The following is a 17,810-nucleotide window of genomic DNA, read 5'->3' on the forward strand; positions in this document are numbered from 1 at the left end:
CCTGTGGCTATATTGTTCGTTTAAATATTGTATCTAAATAGTTTTCCGAAGAAAATATTTATGAAACTTTTGCATTAAAGTAAATAAATTCTTAAATTTTAAAAAAGATTGATCAATCCATTGATAGCTTACTTTTTGAGAAAACTTTAATTGATACTAACAATTTTTGAGCTCCCCCTTGTGCTCTAATTGTTTTGATCCTAGTGTATTTTAAGATACCTCCATCTAAACAGCTAATTGTTATTGGAAACGCTATAATAAAAATATGTGATTTTAATATTTCATCTTTTGGAAGTAAATTTGAAAGAAATTTTTTCTAAATTTATTAATATCTGCACTAAAGATATTTCTTGAAATATTTAACGTTTTATTCCATTCGAACTCCGCCACCTCTTCCATTTTTACTCTATTTTTGACACATTTCTATAAACTTCAAAGTTAAAAATTTATTTTATTTCGTACTTAAACGTCAATTTCAACAATGCTGGCTTTAATGTCACAAACTGAATTTTAAACCAGAAATGTGTAACGAACTCAACTAAAAAAAGCCATAAACCAAAATATTTTTCTTAATTTTGCATTGTCAACCCTTTAGACAGCAACATTGGAAGTTGTGATACCACCTGACATAATCATGGAGGAAACTTCTGGCGACATGATGGTACCAGAAGGCGGTTCAGCTAAGCTTGTTTGTCGTGCACGCGGACATCCGAAACCGAAAATAACTTGGCGTCGTGAGGATGGCAGAGAAATTATAGCGAGAAATGGAGCACATCAGAAAACTAAAGGTAAAAATCAATAAAAAGTAAATTTAATTCAATTTAGAATTATTTGAAGAAAGCAGTAACTTTTCATGATTACTCATACGCAATGAGTATTTATTATTCCATCAGAATTAATTTTAACATAAATGAATTCAAATTTTAACAACCGACAATTTTAATAAAATTACGTAGTATTCAGTGATTTCTGTACAGTTTTTATAAATAAAGAATTTTTTACGAGCGTTCATATATAAAAATGTTTTCTTTCTTTCATTTCGACAGCACTGGCAGTTGAGGGCGAAATGCTAACCTTGTCAAAAGTCACGCGATCCGAAATGGGCGCCTATATGTGCATAGCATCGAATGGAGTGCCGCCATCCGTGAGCAAACGCATGAAGCTACAGGTGCACTGTAAGTACTTTGACTTTCGCTTAAATATTTGATATACCATAGGGTATCTATACTTTGAAAAGATACTCGTAGTTTCATAAATGTGTAATATTTACATGCAGAAGTGCATAAATTAAGTTTTATTCGTTTCAGTTTATGAGACCAGCCACCGATTTGAGTACGGAAATTATTTTTAGTTTTTATTGTAAAGCTATATTGAAATATATAAAATTAATAAAATCTGCGTATATATAAATATATTTTAATATATATATAAAGATGTATTATTTAAATAAATAAAACGCGCTCAAAAAGTAAAATTAACTTTTACATTCAGTTAGATAACTAAGTAGTTATCGAACTTAATTTTTGAAAGGCTATCGAAAGGAATAAAATTAGATATTCATTTATATGCATTCATTTTTTTCGAGATCCAAGCGATTTTATAAATCTATTTTAAATGGTTCCAAGTCATTATATAAATCAACAATTAAGAAGAACTTTTAATTATGCGCAACATGATAGCATTGTCTTACTTTAAGTTCAAATATAATTTCTAACAAATTGATAATATAAAAAAATTTATGAGAATGTGTTAAGTACTTTAATAATTATAAAAATAAATTAAATGAATAATTCGAAATATTTTTTCATTCTATATTTAATGATTCATAGAGCTTTCACTTATTTTTAAAACTTTGGCCCGATATCGTTCTTGAGGTAGTCAAACATCAATAATGATTATTAATGATTGTATTCATTATCAATAATGAATATAAAATAATCGAAATGGAAAAAAATATAAGTTGATTATTAACACTATTGATAGTTTTAGTGTTTGGCGATGCAAAATTATGCAATAACAAATTTATACTAATAAATTTGTATATTTTATACTTTATTAATAATTTAATTATAATTAATATAATTTAAGTGTTAAAACTTCGGTCATAATCTTTAGCAGAAATGATAAAGTTGATAAAGGAAAAAATAACTGAATTTATAATTCTATTAAAAATATAAAATAAAATAATATATTTATTTTTTTTTAATTACTCGTATGTTCATTAATTAATTTATTTAATTATTCTATAATTCACTTATTTATATACACATAATTCATTTATTATATCAACTTATTTAATTGTTATATATTATTATATTATTAACTATATTATTATATATTATTATCATATATTATTATTATATATTATTAACCTTTATTATATTATAAACTGCAATCGGTTAATTTTAGGTTCAAGTTTGACAAAATTTTTACTTAAATTGTACCTCGCAGCGTATACGTAACATAGACAAAAAAAAAACATTTCACTCAAATCGGTTTTTTTATATATAGCTAGAGTATATATTAGAGTTAGTATATAATAGGGTTTGATATTATTGTAACAAACTTATTATTGTTTGAAATTCCAATGTCAGAAGTACTTAATGTTCCAAAGTGCTGCTTTCAAAATGTTATTCAACTCAACCGATAATCTCAAAATAAATACGAAGTGTAAAATAATATCAAACATTTTTTTTAAAAAATTTTTACTGAAAATATCTTCGAGCAAACATAACGTTAAATGAAATTTTTAAAACATTTTTAATAGTCATGTGCGGGAATCAGCTTTAATAGGTGTGTCGAAACTCTATAACTATATATTAGAGGTAATTCCCTAATTATCGCTACGATATTTATAAAAATTCTTATGTTTAAAGTCAATTTTATTTTGGAAAAAGAAAGAAATCACTATATAATTTTAACTTGAGAACTAATTAAAACATATAAATATCATAGACAATAAGAATTATACTTTTTTCTACTTATCTTAATGAGTTTGTGCAATAGTGGAAACTAAACCAACTGTCAATTCCTGAATATTCCAGTCAATATCTTGAAAGTCCGACCCAGACTCGGACTATGGAACCCAAAGAATTTTCTAAGTGCATTGTTTGTAAACAATTCTCTTTAAACTAAAGAAAACGGTTAGCATTGGTTTGTTTTTGCTCAATTGAAAAGTAGTCTACTGTCTCTTGGCTTTTTTAGTAGTCTTTTGGTACTACACAACATTGTGACATGTCATCACCAACTGTAATGGCATACATATTTAAAGAATTTCTTCGAGTTGTTCTAAATATGTCTTTAACATGCTGAACTCTTCAACATTTTTGGATATCTGCGAAGTGTGAAGAACAAAGTGCTTATAAAACAGTTTCCACGATAAGTTTCAATGATACACAGTGTTTGCTTTGCAGAACGTTTTCGAATTTTTGCTGGTTTCTTCATTGGAGTGGTTTTTTGCAGCGGTATTTCGTCATCATTTCAAAGCTCAATCATTACTGAATTAGCCAAACCAATAGATCATCTAGGTTTTTGCTCCTTGCTGGTAATTACTTTTCATATTAACTGGATTTAACAACGGCTTTTCCTTTTTCTGATAGATGTATTTGCCAAAGATAAAGTCTTTTGTAGGCGTAGAAGCTATCTAAAAGACTTCCTATATCTTGATGGACATTCCGTCGACAATATAAAATAATCATTCAACCATATAAATCACTTTATTGAATCAGAAGCAAACTATTCTTATTTATATTTGTTTTTATGGTTTTTATTTTAAAACAGTCTTCTTTATTTGGAATCTGCTTTCCAAATAACTTCATAATATCTTATGAAGTAGGCGCAAATATGTTCAAAAAATACTGGTACTTTTGTATTTTATTGTTGGATGGGACCCAAAATAAGATATTAAGTCTACCTACTAAATGTTTTTTATGTGGTTTATGCGTATATATGTTGCTTTATCGTGATTAGTTGTAGAAATCTGGTACTCACATCATTAACCAATTTCCGAATTTTTTTCATTATATATGGTTCCTGCCTAGAAGCTAATATTGGAATTTATTTTATGAGGCTGAATTAAACGCTTTCACGTTTAATAGCAGTACTTAATGTATTGAACATATTTGTACATTGAATTGTAAGATTTGTTTATAAAATGTTTCGTAATTGTACTAATGAAATAATAGAAGAACAATAAAGTTGTATTTGTTGTAAAAATTGAAAGTTCTCAGCATATATTTTCAAAAATTTTCAAATATCCAAAACTAATTTTGTAGAAAGTTGATTGACTGTAGTTCATAGTAATCAATTAATACTTTTTATAACATTGAAAGAATTATAAGCACCCTGTAATTTGCTTAGTTAATATTATAACAATTAATAGCATTGCATAGACGATAATATATCCCCCTTAATTTTAAACACTTATTGTCGGATTAACTTTATGTACCGAAGTTCTAACATGTGAAAATTTAATTTCAATTGCTGGGATGAATTCAGAATGTCTGGAAAGAACTTCTTTTCAATCAATATCCATAAGTTAAGTCGATATGCCAAAACCACAGCCACAATCGGCAAGAGAAGCAAGACTCCCAAGCGAAGATACCACTTAATTTTCTGATTAAAATCAATCAAGTGAATTTCGGGAACCTTTAGCACTGAAGGATGTAGAAAATTTAAGGAGTACAGAAATCGAACGGTACTCACTTCACACTCAACTCGGTGCCAAAAAAATACGTTAACAAAGAAGAAGAAAAAATTCGCAATAAAAAAGTTGAAAGGAAAATGAAGTGACAGCAGAAATTGAACGTCGTTGATATTTAATGAAAATTAATTTTGTATTGCCCCAGGATATACACACACACACAACCCACAGCCTGAAGACTTTGTATGTGTTTATGGTTTGTTTGTGTGAGTGTGGAAAATTCGTATTCTTATATTTGCAATAAATAAACGAAGCCACGTTACGTGTTAAGGAAAAGAAATTTAATTTTTGGCTCTTGACTTTAATGCTTAGAAGTTTCGGTTGTTGTTTTCATTTATTTGGAGTTTTTGTTTTAGTTTCGAAGGGTTTCGAGGTGAGAAAGCCGAGAAGCTAATGTGTAGGTGTGCATGTTGCATGACCATTAACATTTCTCAAGTGAGGTGCTTCACATGAGTACATCCTTTACAATTGCCACTACCAGCTAAATGATAATTATTTTAATAAATTAAAAAATTGCAATAAAGAACATTCAAGTACTGCAATTAAAAAAAAAAAGGTTATCAGATTTTTTTCCCTACGTCCGAAAAACTAGCTTCCAAGTATTTCTTTTGAGGTTTGTACTTCGTATATGGCTCAAGTTATTATTTAGTGCTATTGCATTTAAGAGTCAAGAGAACATACAAGTCAAGTAGAGCTGAGTATCAGTTGGCTAATAAACACTGACTTTGAGTTTCAAATTCAGTAAGGAATGTGACTTTTGGCAAGCGAGTTTAACTTGATACTTACAGTCTCAAAAAATTATTAACGAATAACTAAACACAAGAAATAATTCCAAGAAAAACAATGAGTGGGAATCTGTTACTTTCTTGGCACTAAGAATGGAGAATGGAACGAGAATGGGTATTTATTCGAGATATATATAGATGAGATAGTCATACTGACTCCCCAACACTTCAAGCGTCGTTCAGACTGAGATATACTTAATCGAGAAAAAATATACAGACAATTGTAGACAGTTAGGCTGCTATAAAGGTAATCGAATCCAAAAGGTTGAAATCGAGGATTGTGACAAAATAGCGTATTTCTGTAATGAACATTATACATCAGAAGGTCTCTCTTCTCCGCTTTCGTAGACATAGTAATATTGAAGCGAACAAGAAATCAAAGAAAAGATTCTAAAATTCACATCAATGAGGCTGACACATCGACACAATGATTATGTGCGAACTGTTTTGGAGTATAAAAGAGTTCAGCGTCGCATTAATATGTCAGAAAAATAACTGAAATACGAAATTATTTTGTTTTCAGAGCAGAGAGAGTTTTCCCATATCTAGAGCAGAACAGCAATTCGTAATATAGCTTCTTTAATTAAAATGTCGCATATACTCGTTTAAAGAAAGGTTGGTAATAGTGAAAAAAGTTTCAAATCCAAGAAAAATTTTTTAATCAAATAAATTCTTAGGCTGACTCAGGATAACTTTAGAAATTAATCCGTCAATTTTGAGCCTTGGGCCCGTGAATTAACACACAAAGCCAACATATACTTCACGTTATTCAATTTTATCTTATTTCTTAATAAATCATATCTTTATTACGAATATTCATATCAAGTAGTACTGACAATAGGATATAATGGGAATATATGGGATAATATATTACACATGTAATTTGTAACAATTACAAAATGTGCCCTAATCCGAACTAGAATATACTACGGATGTCCTAAACAAATTCAAGATCATACAGTTTTATTACAAATTTCTTACTTTTCAGTGCTTAGAAAGAAAAGCTATTTTTCTATTATTATTCTTTAATATTTGACTTGGCTTTAATTCACAATGATTTCAACATGGTTATCTTTATTTAACAATAAATAAATTCCAGTAACATACGAACCTGTGGCATACAATCAGGTTCTTATAATGTCACGGAATAAAATCAATAAGCGTTTTATTATTACTTAGTGGTCCTGTGTTTTCGTCTCTCACCTCTGTATTAGTATTTTTGAGAATATATCTAATCGTTGGTCTTCATAAGTGAACCTAAGATATTGGACCACTTCCAGCCACCATTCGCAGAGTTATTAGTGAATACAATATTAGCTGTTCCGAAATTCGAAATTCAGAGAGCGTTTTTTTTTCAAAAAAACGTCTCGTCTCTCACCTCTGTTTTAGTGTTTTTGAGAATATATCTAATCGCTGGTCTTCTGAGATATTGGACCACTTCCAGCTACCACTCGCAGAGTTATTACTGAATACAATATTAGCTGTTCTGAAATTGGAAATTCAATGTGCGTTTCATTCAAGCCAACCGCAATGGACATATCCCCGAAAATTGACCAAAAATGGCACACAATTGTCATGCAAATGAAGCCATTGAGTAACTTTTAAAATTAGAGTTCTTAGAAAGACACACTTAACTATTTGAATGAGCCTATGTTAAATCTTGGAATGTATATCTTCTTATAACTACGACTTGAAACTATTAATTCAATTCACTCTGTCTTAATACGAATAGTTACTACGAGTATATAAATGCTTTTAAATACAAAGCACAATTCACATGAATTGCAAATGTATTTAATGTAGCGTTACTAATGTGTTCTGTATCTTTTTTTCTGATCACTGTCTATAAAACATCAACATTAACAGGAACCATAAACATCGAAAACAAAAAGGCGAACGGAGAAGAAAATCAGTTGACACATGTTACCATTATCTGTTGCCACTTATGCTGCTGCTTAACTTGTATTAAGTATGTTTGCACAAAGAATGGCATAAATTCACACAATAAATGTACACAAATCCTATAAATCAGCAAATGTTGTTAGCCAGACTATAAGGACGAAGTCAGAGCCCAGAAGCCAGAAGCCAATAAACCAACAGAACAGAGCAGAACAGAACAACAACAGCAACAATGCAATTTGTTGGTCTACCAAAAAACAAACAAACCCGAAGAGCAGAGACCAACTATTGCCAATATGTTGCATGTGGCCAAAATATCGTTAAACCGAATAGAAGGAAAAATTGTAAATCACTATAAAGTAGAGGAAAAAATAAATGCACGAGGTTAAGGATATTGGCCACTTCACAATAGCGTTACTAGCTCATATGTTACGTTATGGAAGAACTATTTGTAACTTTTGCAACTTGCAGCAAACTAATTCATTTTCAATTAAAATCACATCAGACGTGGTGTGGGTTTCTTTTTCTATTTTCCCATTTTTCTATTTTTCTTGTAGTTTTTTTCTATTCTAGACACTATAAAAGTAGACATTAGAGTGTGCTTTGTGGCACATTTGTGGCATATAAAAGGGAAAATTTTTATTGAAATTTCTGTTCATGAGTTTTACTTTTTAATAAATAAATAAAATAATAGAGAATATTTTTAAAACGAATTTACATAAATAAAAGTCTTGAAATATTTATAAATGAGTAATTCTATACTTTTGAATGAATGTTTTATTTTTTTTTTAATTAGATACATTTTGAATGTGTGATATTTGCTCAAGAAATTGTGGATTAGATTTCAAAAGGACAAAGGAATGCTTTCTACCTTCAAATGATTATATATGAAATTAAATTAACTTTCAAAATTTTCTTTTTAATGACATAGTACTCAAGTTATAAAACCTTATTTGTGATCTATAATATACAAAAGGTCATGAATTTCGTGTTTCAAAAAAAAAATTATGTGCAGTATATACCATTTCATCAAAAAAAAATTATTATCGCCTTCAAAGAACTCTCCTCCTGCGGCAATACATGCATGCCAACGCTTGATCAAATTTTCCATACAAGTTTTATAGGCTGTCGAAGGTATGGTCTTTAGTTCACGCAGCGAATTCTCTTTTATGGCCTCTATGGTCTCAAAACGCGTTCCTGCCAATGGCAATTTGCGTGGGGGGAAGAGGAAAAAGTCACACGGGGCCATATCTAGAAAGTACGGTGCTTGGTTGATAATATTGGTGGAGTTTTTGGACAAAAACTGCGACACAACCAACGCTGTGTGATCCGGTGCGTTATCATGGTGTAAAATCCATGAGTTTTCCTTCCATAAATCTGGCCTCTTTTACGGCCATATAATACTCCTTGTTGATCGTTTGACCGTCCGGAAGGAATTCGTAGTGCACCACATTACAAATATCGAAGAAAACAGTCAGCATAACTTTGATTTGAACCGACTTTGGCGTTCTCTTTTCGGTTTTGGCTCACCTTCGGAGCACCATTCGGTCGATTGTTGTTTGGTGGGCATGTCAAACTCATAGACCCATGTCTCATCACCAGTTATGCTGCGTTCGATGAATGTGGGGTCACTATTTGCGTTGATCATCATCTCTTTGGCCACATCAAGACGCTGTTTTTGAATGAAATTAAACTAAAAATCGCCAAACGAAAATTTTTCGACTTTTTTGTACAGACGCCAAACTAAAATTAATCGTGCGATATGCTTTTATACACATGCTTTGACAGAATGTGTATAATAGTGTTGCCAGTGTGAAAATAAAAAAAAATTACCGATTGGATAAGCGCGATAATTTAAAAAAAAGTACGAATAAGTTCTTTTTTGATCACAAGGTATATAATTGAAATCACGATCAAATTTTAATTAATTTATATGACTTGGACCTTGTCATTCAGTGTAAAATACATCACATAACTATACTTTACGGCACATATTACTTACATACTTACTTATGTGGCCCTAATAACCCGTTAACGGGCATATTTCACCAGGTGCCTCTGCAGCATGTGCACCTTCTCCAGTCTTGTACATTAAATCCGGTTAGTGCTCCCACAACTTGTTCACTCCATTGGAGACGCGGACTTCTTTCTCCAACTACTGCTTCAAATACCTTTTTTGCTGGAGTATTTTCAATCTCATGACATGACCAAACCAGCGAAGCCGCTGGATGATAATTCGCTGAATTATGTCAATATCGTGATAAAACTCATACAGCTTGTGGTTTATTCGTATGTGGTAGTCGTCGCCAACTCGTAGAGGATAAATGATCTAACGAAGAACATTTGTCTCGAATACTTCTACTGATGCTTAATCATTCTGTAATAACGTCCGTGCTACTGCGCCATACAGAAGCCAAAAAAGTATGAGCGACCTATAGAACGTAAGTTTTGTTGGCACATATTACAGTGCACCATAATTTTTGAATGGAACCAAGTATTCCAGTAAGAGAGAATGGACAATTCAATATTTCACAAATCAATTGAAAGAGAAACAGAGGGGCGTTTGCTTTGTCTACATAAAAACCAGCACAACTTTTTAGTCAGATGCTAAATGTATACCGCAAAAAAGTTTTGGAAGTCTTAAGTTTTGAAAGTTCTTAACTTGTGGACAACTAAATATTCCAAAGAAAGATGGTGGATATAACAGCAGCTTTCTTTACTGCCACACAAAGTACGCTTCAAAACAACAAAAGTTAATAGAAAACACTTAACGCTTTATTTTGACTAAACTGTAGCCTTTAAACTCACCAGCTTTAAAACTCCATAACTTCTTAGTTTGGAATATAAAAAATACCAAAGTGTTGATGTAGCTGATACATCCTTTTTTATAAATGGACGAATACTATGCAGGTTCGTGTTTACCTCCTCAACTCTTGGAGTATTGTAAAATACTAGAGTTTTACTGTACTATAAAAGCCATTCCATATGAATAGATAAAGATTTCGTGGGTTCAAAACAATTCAGCGTGAGACTTACTTTGACCCACCTCGAAAAAATTTCCAGTAGACAACACTTCACAATTCATTTCAACTGCACTGAATACAAATTCATGGTCACTAAATAAAAAGTTTCTTGACTTCTGGATATGGGGAACCCAAAAATACTAGACCAATGAGAGTTAGTGTGGACCGTGTGATAGCGGCATATTTGTTTAATGAAGGGCCAGAAAATGACAGCTGTAAGTGAAGTGCTCAGACTTGAATCACAGTTATTTTGCTAGTTGTTAGGTAGGAGACCTAAAGAGGTTCGGCAACTGATGGGTTCTCTGCAAGTCCTTTCATATTTTTTTCAACGTTCTGGCGCATCTGCGGGTGGTCTAGTAATGTGGCGGACGGTTTGAAATTTTTAAATTATTATTAAATTATTTTTTTATGATTCCATTAAATTTGATTTTAACGTCAATATGAGTATAGTGATTATTTTACTTTATAGAGACTAATATATTTAAAAGAGAGGTTCGAAAAGTAGTAAACTACAACAACAAAAAAATTTATTGAATTTTTAAATGATTCAATTTGAAATATAATAATAAAATATTTTAAAGCACTGCAACTGTATTGAAAATATTTGAATAAAATCTGCATTGTATTTTAAGTAAAAATTTTATCAGAAACTTTTTTACTAATACCTAATCCCTTAATAAAAATATTGAATTGAACAAATACTTACTTAAATTTAAAAATTTTTATTAAACAAATGATATGTAAAATTTTGAAATCACCAATTAAAATTTGGAAAATATTAAATCCTGGCTTGGAAACCATATTTATAAATGTAATAAACTAATGTTAAGCTTCGAAACCATATAAAAATTCACAAAAAATATTAAGAACAGAAAGCAAATACTCAAGTCGAAACTAATCTGCTTTTCAAATGCCAACAGCTTATGTCATTAGGTTTTCAATTAGAGTTTGAAGTTGTGTCGAAATGGAAAAGTATGCTATATTTGCAGTTAATTGATTTAAATTGTCCAAATAATTGCTTTGAGATATTTTCCTCTTTTTTTTCAAATTTCACAATCCAGCATATGCTTTTTCTTTGCAGTTCATCCTTTGGTGCAAGTGCCAAACCAGTTGGTTGGAGCTCCTGTCTTGACAGATGTCACTTTAATTTGCAACGTTGAGGCGTCACCGAAAGCCATCAATTATTGGCAACGGGAAAATGGTAAGTCAAAGATTAACAGCAACAACAACAACAGCAACAACAACAGTAAAATCAACATTCTAAGTTTTGCACTTCGTTTTTATATGAGAAGAATATACTCGTACCATAGCGCGATTTTATTAAGTTCGTGATTTGCAGTATCTATCAAATTCAACAAAAATTTATTGAAATGCTCTTATACTGACTGCATTTGCTGCAAAAAGTTCATTTTAGCAAATTTTGTTTTCCCATGGAACGTGACAAATTCTTTTTCTACTAAAATCGACGATTTGATCCACGACTGAAGGAATGAGCACGAAAAAAAAATCTATTCATTTTCAATTTTAGTCATTTTCCAATCCTGTCTCTTTACTGCGGCTTCAGATATTTGATTTTTCTTTTCAATTTTTTTTCCACCTTTCAGGTGAAATGATTATTGCCGGTGACAGATATACGCTCACTGAAAAGGAGAATAACATGTACGCGGTTGAGATGGTTTTGCATATAAAGCGTTTGCAAAGCAGTGACTTCGGCGGTTACAAATGCATTTCGAAAAACAGCATTGGAGACACGGAGGGAACCATTAGATTATATGGTAAGCATTCCGTATATGGAATCTCTTTTCACGTATATGGAATTCTTAAAATAAAATTTAAAATACTTTACTCTTTATTCCATTTAATTTTTTTCATATTAATAAAAGTGATTATATTTTTTATACAGAAATGGAACGTCCTGGGAAGAAGAACCAAAGAGAGGAAGATATGAACGAAGTCTCGGTAAGTTTAGTCAGCATTTTTTAATAATGGTATTATAACTACTTAAGTTCATAGTTGGTAAGTTTGATACACCAGTTATCTTAGTTAGGGGAATTTTATCTTGGTTTCGTGTTTTATGCTTATTAAACATGCCTCTTTGAATAAAGTGCAAATCATCCACTTGCTGAATGCATATATTTTCATTTCTTTGTCTGAATAAACATGAATGATATTGAAAGCTTTCACTATTATATATCTGCCTTCTTTCTGATTCATTTAGACTCGATTCGAAGGTTCTGTTGGCATCAAATATTGCAAATATATTATAACAATATATATATCCATATCAATTGTATAAAAAGTTTTTATTTCTATATGTATCGCAACCCAAATTTCATAGTTTTACTATCACTATCAAAATGTTAAAAATGATGCCACCTTTTTACAAATTATGATGTTATTTAATTTGCTTACTTTCGAATCAAAAGCAGCCAGTATATTGAACCCACTGGATTATAGTTACTAATACAATAAGAATTGTAAAATGGTGAATAAAATATATGTTATTTTATTACTACACTATTCAGGCTGGAGCACATAAAAAAGGACTTGAAGTTCACTGCAACACTGAAGCTTTAACACTCTTTCAAACAGAAGACCTCGTACGATGACCTAAGAGAACTAAACCGCCTGATTAAACTAATTAATTAAATTAAATATTAATCATTATGTTATATTATAACGTAACAGATAAAGATTAATATCGACTATTTTAAGTCCCCATTAGTTTTAATTAGTTTTTATTTTTTACAAGGAGCAATTGAATAAATAGTAAAAAAAAAATTTTATTTCTACACAACAAAGTGGAAAATAAAAATACTTCACACATTTTTATAATTATCTCAACTCAATCTAATAAGGAATTTAGTTTTTATATATCTTAAACATTCAATATACTTCCCATTTTTGGAATTGTTTTATGTTTCCTGTTTATGTAGGATGTACTATATACATATATATATAGTAATAGGTCCGTACTTATATCTTAAATTGTAATATCTATTTAGACCTCATAGTAGATCGTATTACCATTTTTCAAATTTATTAACTTATAGTGAATTTACAACCAAATTCAATCAAATAATGACTGAGTTTGCTAAAAAGCGAGTCTTTTAAGTACTTAGGTCATAGCGGTTAGTGGATATATGATCCATTTTTTTTTTTTTGGTATTGTTCATATAGCATTATTAAAATGAAGATCTAACTATTTTGTGGAAACTACACCTTTAGGGATATGGAGGATATGACTGATACTGCTTGGAGTAAAAAATGGTAGTGAGTGGCATTAACTTGTTGTAAACGACTGGAGGTATAAATTTTGTAATATAACGTTCAAAAACCACAGCTTAGACTATTCTGAATCGGATACATCCATTAAAGAAGTTGAACTTTTTAATGAGAATTTCGTGTTGAGTGTGGCTTAAACCTGAAGATACTAATGATTGTATTCATTTACTTTCATTTGATATTGAGTTGCATTTCCAAACTGTTTGCTGTTACCCATAAAACATCAGAGATTTTAAATAGACCGCGTTCCCTCTCATTAAAAAAATTACATCCAAATATATAGCCTCAATTGTTGCCGTTAGAAAATCCAATGGGGCCGTTTCATTTCACATTATGCTGATATGTGTGTTAAAAGTACAGTAGTGTTAAGCCACGGAAATAGTTAAAAAACTATTGACTCTGTATTGTAAGAGTATATATAATAGGTAAACATATACTTAACCTTAAACTTCTGTTTATTCTTCTTCATATAGAAATGAAGAAAGCAATGCTTCTTTTTTAAAAATTATTCCGCTTTTCTATCTAACACAGAACATAAGACACTTAAAAGAAATGTATATCAAGAGATGTTTTCAGGTATCTAAAAGTATATCTGGGATCTTCAGACTATTTTTTGATTAAACCTTGCACCGTCGCTTTTGAGTTCATCAAGCAAAATTTATGGAGTTTATGAAACTATAAGTAGTTTAAGGATACATACATGGAATTATTAATTGATTAGAATTATTTAAATTAAATTAGAATAATTAAACTAATAGGAAATACACACATGTAACTCAAACAGTAGACAGTACTGTTGCTGCACTGCTTTATGAAATCTTTATGAAGACTTTAAAAAATCTTAATTAAAAAAAATTTTAATTCAGAACAGTACTTAGAGTATTATTGTTCATATCACAAAATTCTAATTGCAATTCGATCAGTTACAACATGAAAACATCAAGCTTGTTAATTAATTGTGACCGAAAAGTTTTCGGGAAATTTTAAATAAAACGCAAAATTCTTAATCTTCATCAATATTTATTTTATCTCTTAAAAAATCCTCCTAGAAGCGATACACAATGCCAACGTTCTTCCAATCATCAACATTTATAGGCGCTTTCCGGTATGGCTTTGAGTTCCCTCTGCGAATTCTGTTTTACGTCTTCTATGGATTCAAAACGCGTTCCTCTGAGTGGTAATTTGAGGTTGGGAAACAGGAAAAAGTCACACGGTGCAAGATCAGGTGAATACGGTGGCTGTTCGATGGTATTTATTGAATGTTTGGCCTTAAAATCGTTGATAATGTTGAACAAATTGAGGTGAATCGGAACAAGCCGGGCGTTGACACGTCGCATACACAAATTGTCCACCAAAATCAAACGAGCCATCTCACGACCGATGCCTAGCTCTCGTGCTATCTCTCTAACACTCACATGAGGATTTTTGAACACGATTTCCTTTGCCTTTTCAATGTTTTCGTCGGTGGTAGAGGTCGAAGGTCGTCCAGAACGCGGCATGTCTTCGACGGTCGTACGACAGTCCTGAAAGGCTTTGTACCACTCATAAACTTGAGTTTTCGATAAAACTGATTCCCCATAAGCCTTTTGTAGCATTCGCAACGATTCTGCACACGAAATTTCGTTCGAAAAACAAAATTTGATGCAAACTCTTTGTTCAATATTTTTTTCCATTGTTTTTTTCGCAACGCACTACTGAGGTGAACTGGTTTCAACAGCTGCCGTAAACGAACTGTCCGACAGTCCGCTCATTTGCATGTAATTAAGGACAGTGCTGCCCACAATAAACTAAAATATCGAAAAATATACAGCGCGCGAATTTTAAATGAGAATTTCCGAAAACTTTTCGGTCACAATGTATGATAAGAATATCTAGATTAACTCCCTTTAATAACTCTGTGGGGTTAACAGCCCATATACTGAAACGGCATAAGGCAAAAATACTAATCAAATGGATGATTTCAATTGATATTTCTGCTGATTAGGAAGAAGCTTGGATTATAAATATCACTAATGTTTCAATGAAGAGAAATAGAAGGTGAATAAAACTTGTTCAAGTTTCGAATCTATTTCTGTTACTCTCACAAATATGTTTAGAATAATTAAAATTTAATTTGATTTTTAAAGTGAATTGTGATGAAAGAAATCATGTTTCTTATTAGTAACTATTGTTTCAATAGAGAGGATTAATAATACACGACTGTTTAAGTAACCTCTCTAATAATTTTTTTATAAATGATGGATTGAGTCGTTTTGTAACAACTTATATTATTTACATACAATACAATTCGATAGGCTCGGGCACATATTAAGAAAATCTTGCAAAAAGGTCTGTCATGCCACCCAACAATAGAACCCGTAAGGCACTCTAAGACCCGGCAAGTAACGGACCACTTGGAGTAGAACCTTCCGACATGAAACGAACAAATCATTTAATGAATTAAGATATTTAGCATTAAATAGAAATACCTGGCGATTCTATGTAAATAGTCTATGTTCCTGATGGAATAAAGCTTAATGATAATTATATATTAATTATTTTTTTATGAGTTTATTATATACTAATATTAAACAATAACCACTTCTTCTGTAATTTCTTTGAATTTAATAAGAAAAATATCCCACAAAACAATATATTTTAAAATTTCTTTAAGTTTAATAAAAAAAAAAATATCTCACAACTTCAAGTAATTCATATTGCACTATACAATAGTTATTTAATTGTTGTTAGATAACGACATTATTAATGATAATATTAAATGTTTTTCTTGTAAATATTTGTTTTTACAGAGAAACGAAATTGTGCTCAAGGAAAATCGTCACGAAGATGGCTCACGCAACCAAAACGGGCGCCTGTACAAGGAGCGCGGCAACGACTCAGGACTGTATAGCAGCACTAGGAAGCTAGCCCAGCACTACCAAACCATAAAAATATTAATAGGGACATTAGTACTACTTTTATTGGCAACAACACGAACCCTGCGATTGGACAGCAGTGACAGCAGTCAAGGCGGTTTATAGCTTAATTAAGTGCGAAGTCAGCCACAAAAACTGTGAGAAACCACAAGGACACTTAGCTAAGCTAACAGGCATCGCAAGTAAAGTGAGAAATGATGTTTGATTGCATGGAAATACTCTAGGCTCAATGCAAAATATATCAAATATAGCAAGTACGAAAGTAAATATGTTAATTATAATTAAATTAAAAATAAATTGCAACAATTCAGTGTTACCTCGTTAGTGAAATTTTTTATTGCAATGTAAATTTTATTTTAGGCTCCTAGTTAAGGCAATCAAGAAACTGAAATAGAATTTGTAGTTTCCTGAGAGTGTGTTAAGTCCGTTGAATCAGTTGAAATGCTTTATATGTAGATAAAGATAAACTAAGACAAGAATTGAATTTATTATTGAAAACTATTGAAACTATTGAAACTATTTTAATTTACGAGATTTCATAAAATATTTGGCATTTGTGTAAAGAATTTTGCAGTAATGTTTTCACCTTTCAAGCTTTAAAATATATAAAAACTTTGTTAAAATTGACGTAGTATCAATATAAAATGAAAATTGTAAATAATTTTTGTTATCAATTATTTTGTATTTATATATTTGTAAATATTTGCACAAGTAGTAAACTGCAGCACTTTTTGTAAAACAACAAAAATAAAACATCCTGATAAAGGATGTACTAAACTTTAATAATGTATGTAACTATTAACTTTGTATCGACGATGAATATGTGTGTAGGTAAGAGACTAAATCACAGATAAACAAAAATCAAATAAAATCTATATTCAAAATTATGCATTTATTTAGAAAACCATAAGTATATACACACATATAAGTACATAAACAAAAATAAATGAAATTATATACATATATATATTTAAATAAGTATATGCTCAAAGCGTAGAGTTAATGTTGAGATATTGAAGTTAAGATATTACTCGTAAATTTTCATTAAACTTTAACAACAAAATGCAATTCTGTGCAATATGCCACATCCTTCCCCTCCTTTGAATAATTTCCCCCTATACGTAAATTAATTACAAAAAATATGTGCCAAACTAAGAGAACTATTGAATTCATTTTATCTCCTCAACGACATAAAGTTATG

General features: G+C 30.7%; 1 protein-coding gene across 1 annotated transcript; it reads left to right on the top strand.

Annotated features, from left to right (window-relative positions):
- Positions 1-595: 595 nt before the first annotated feature.
- On the top strand, positions 596-16,914 carry LOC119667205 (lachesin; the record flags this gene model as incomplete). The annotated part of the gene is given in 6 exon segments (XM_038076497.1): positions 596-788; positions 1,047-1,175; positions 11,491-11,610; positions 12,014-12,184; positions 12,313-12,368; positions 16,484-16,914. Coding segments are annotated over 6 exon segments (900 nt in total), but the record flags the coding sequence as incomplete, so codon positions are not given.
- Positions 16,915-17,810: the final 896 nt, after the last annotated feature.

Source organism: Teleopsis dalmanni, chromosome 1, assembly GCF_002237135.1.
Source record: "Teleopsis dalmanni isolate 2A chromosome 1, ASM223713v2, whole genome shotgun sequence".
In the NCBI taxonomy this organism is placed as follows: Eukaryota; Metazoa; Arthropoda; class Insecta; order Diptera; family Diopsidae; genus Teleopsis; species Teleopsis dalmanni.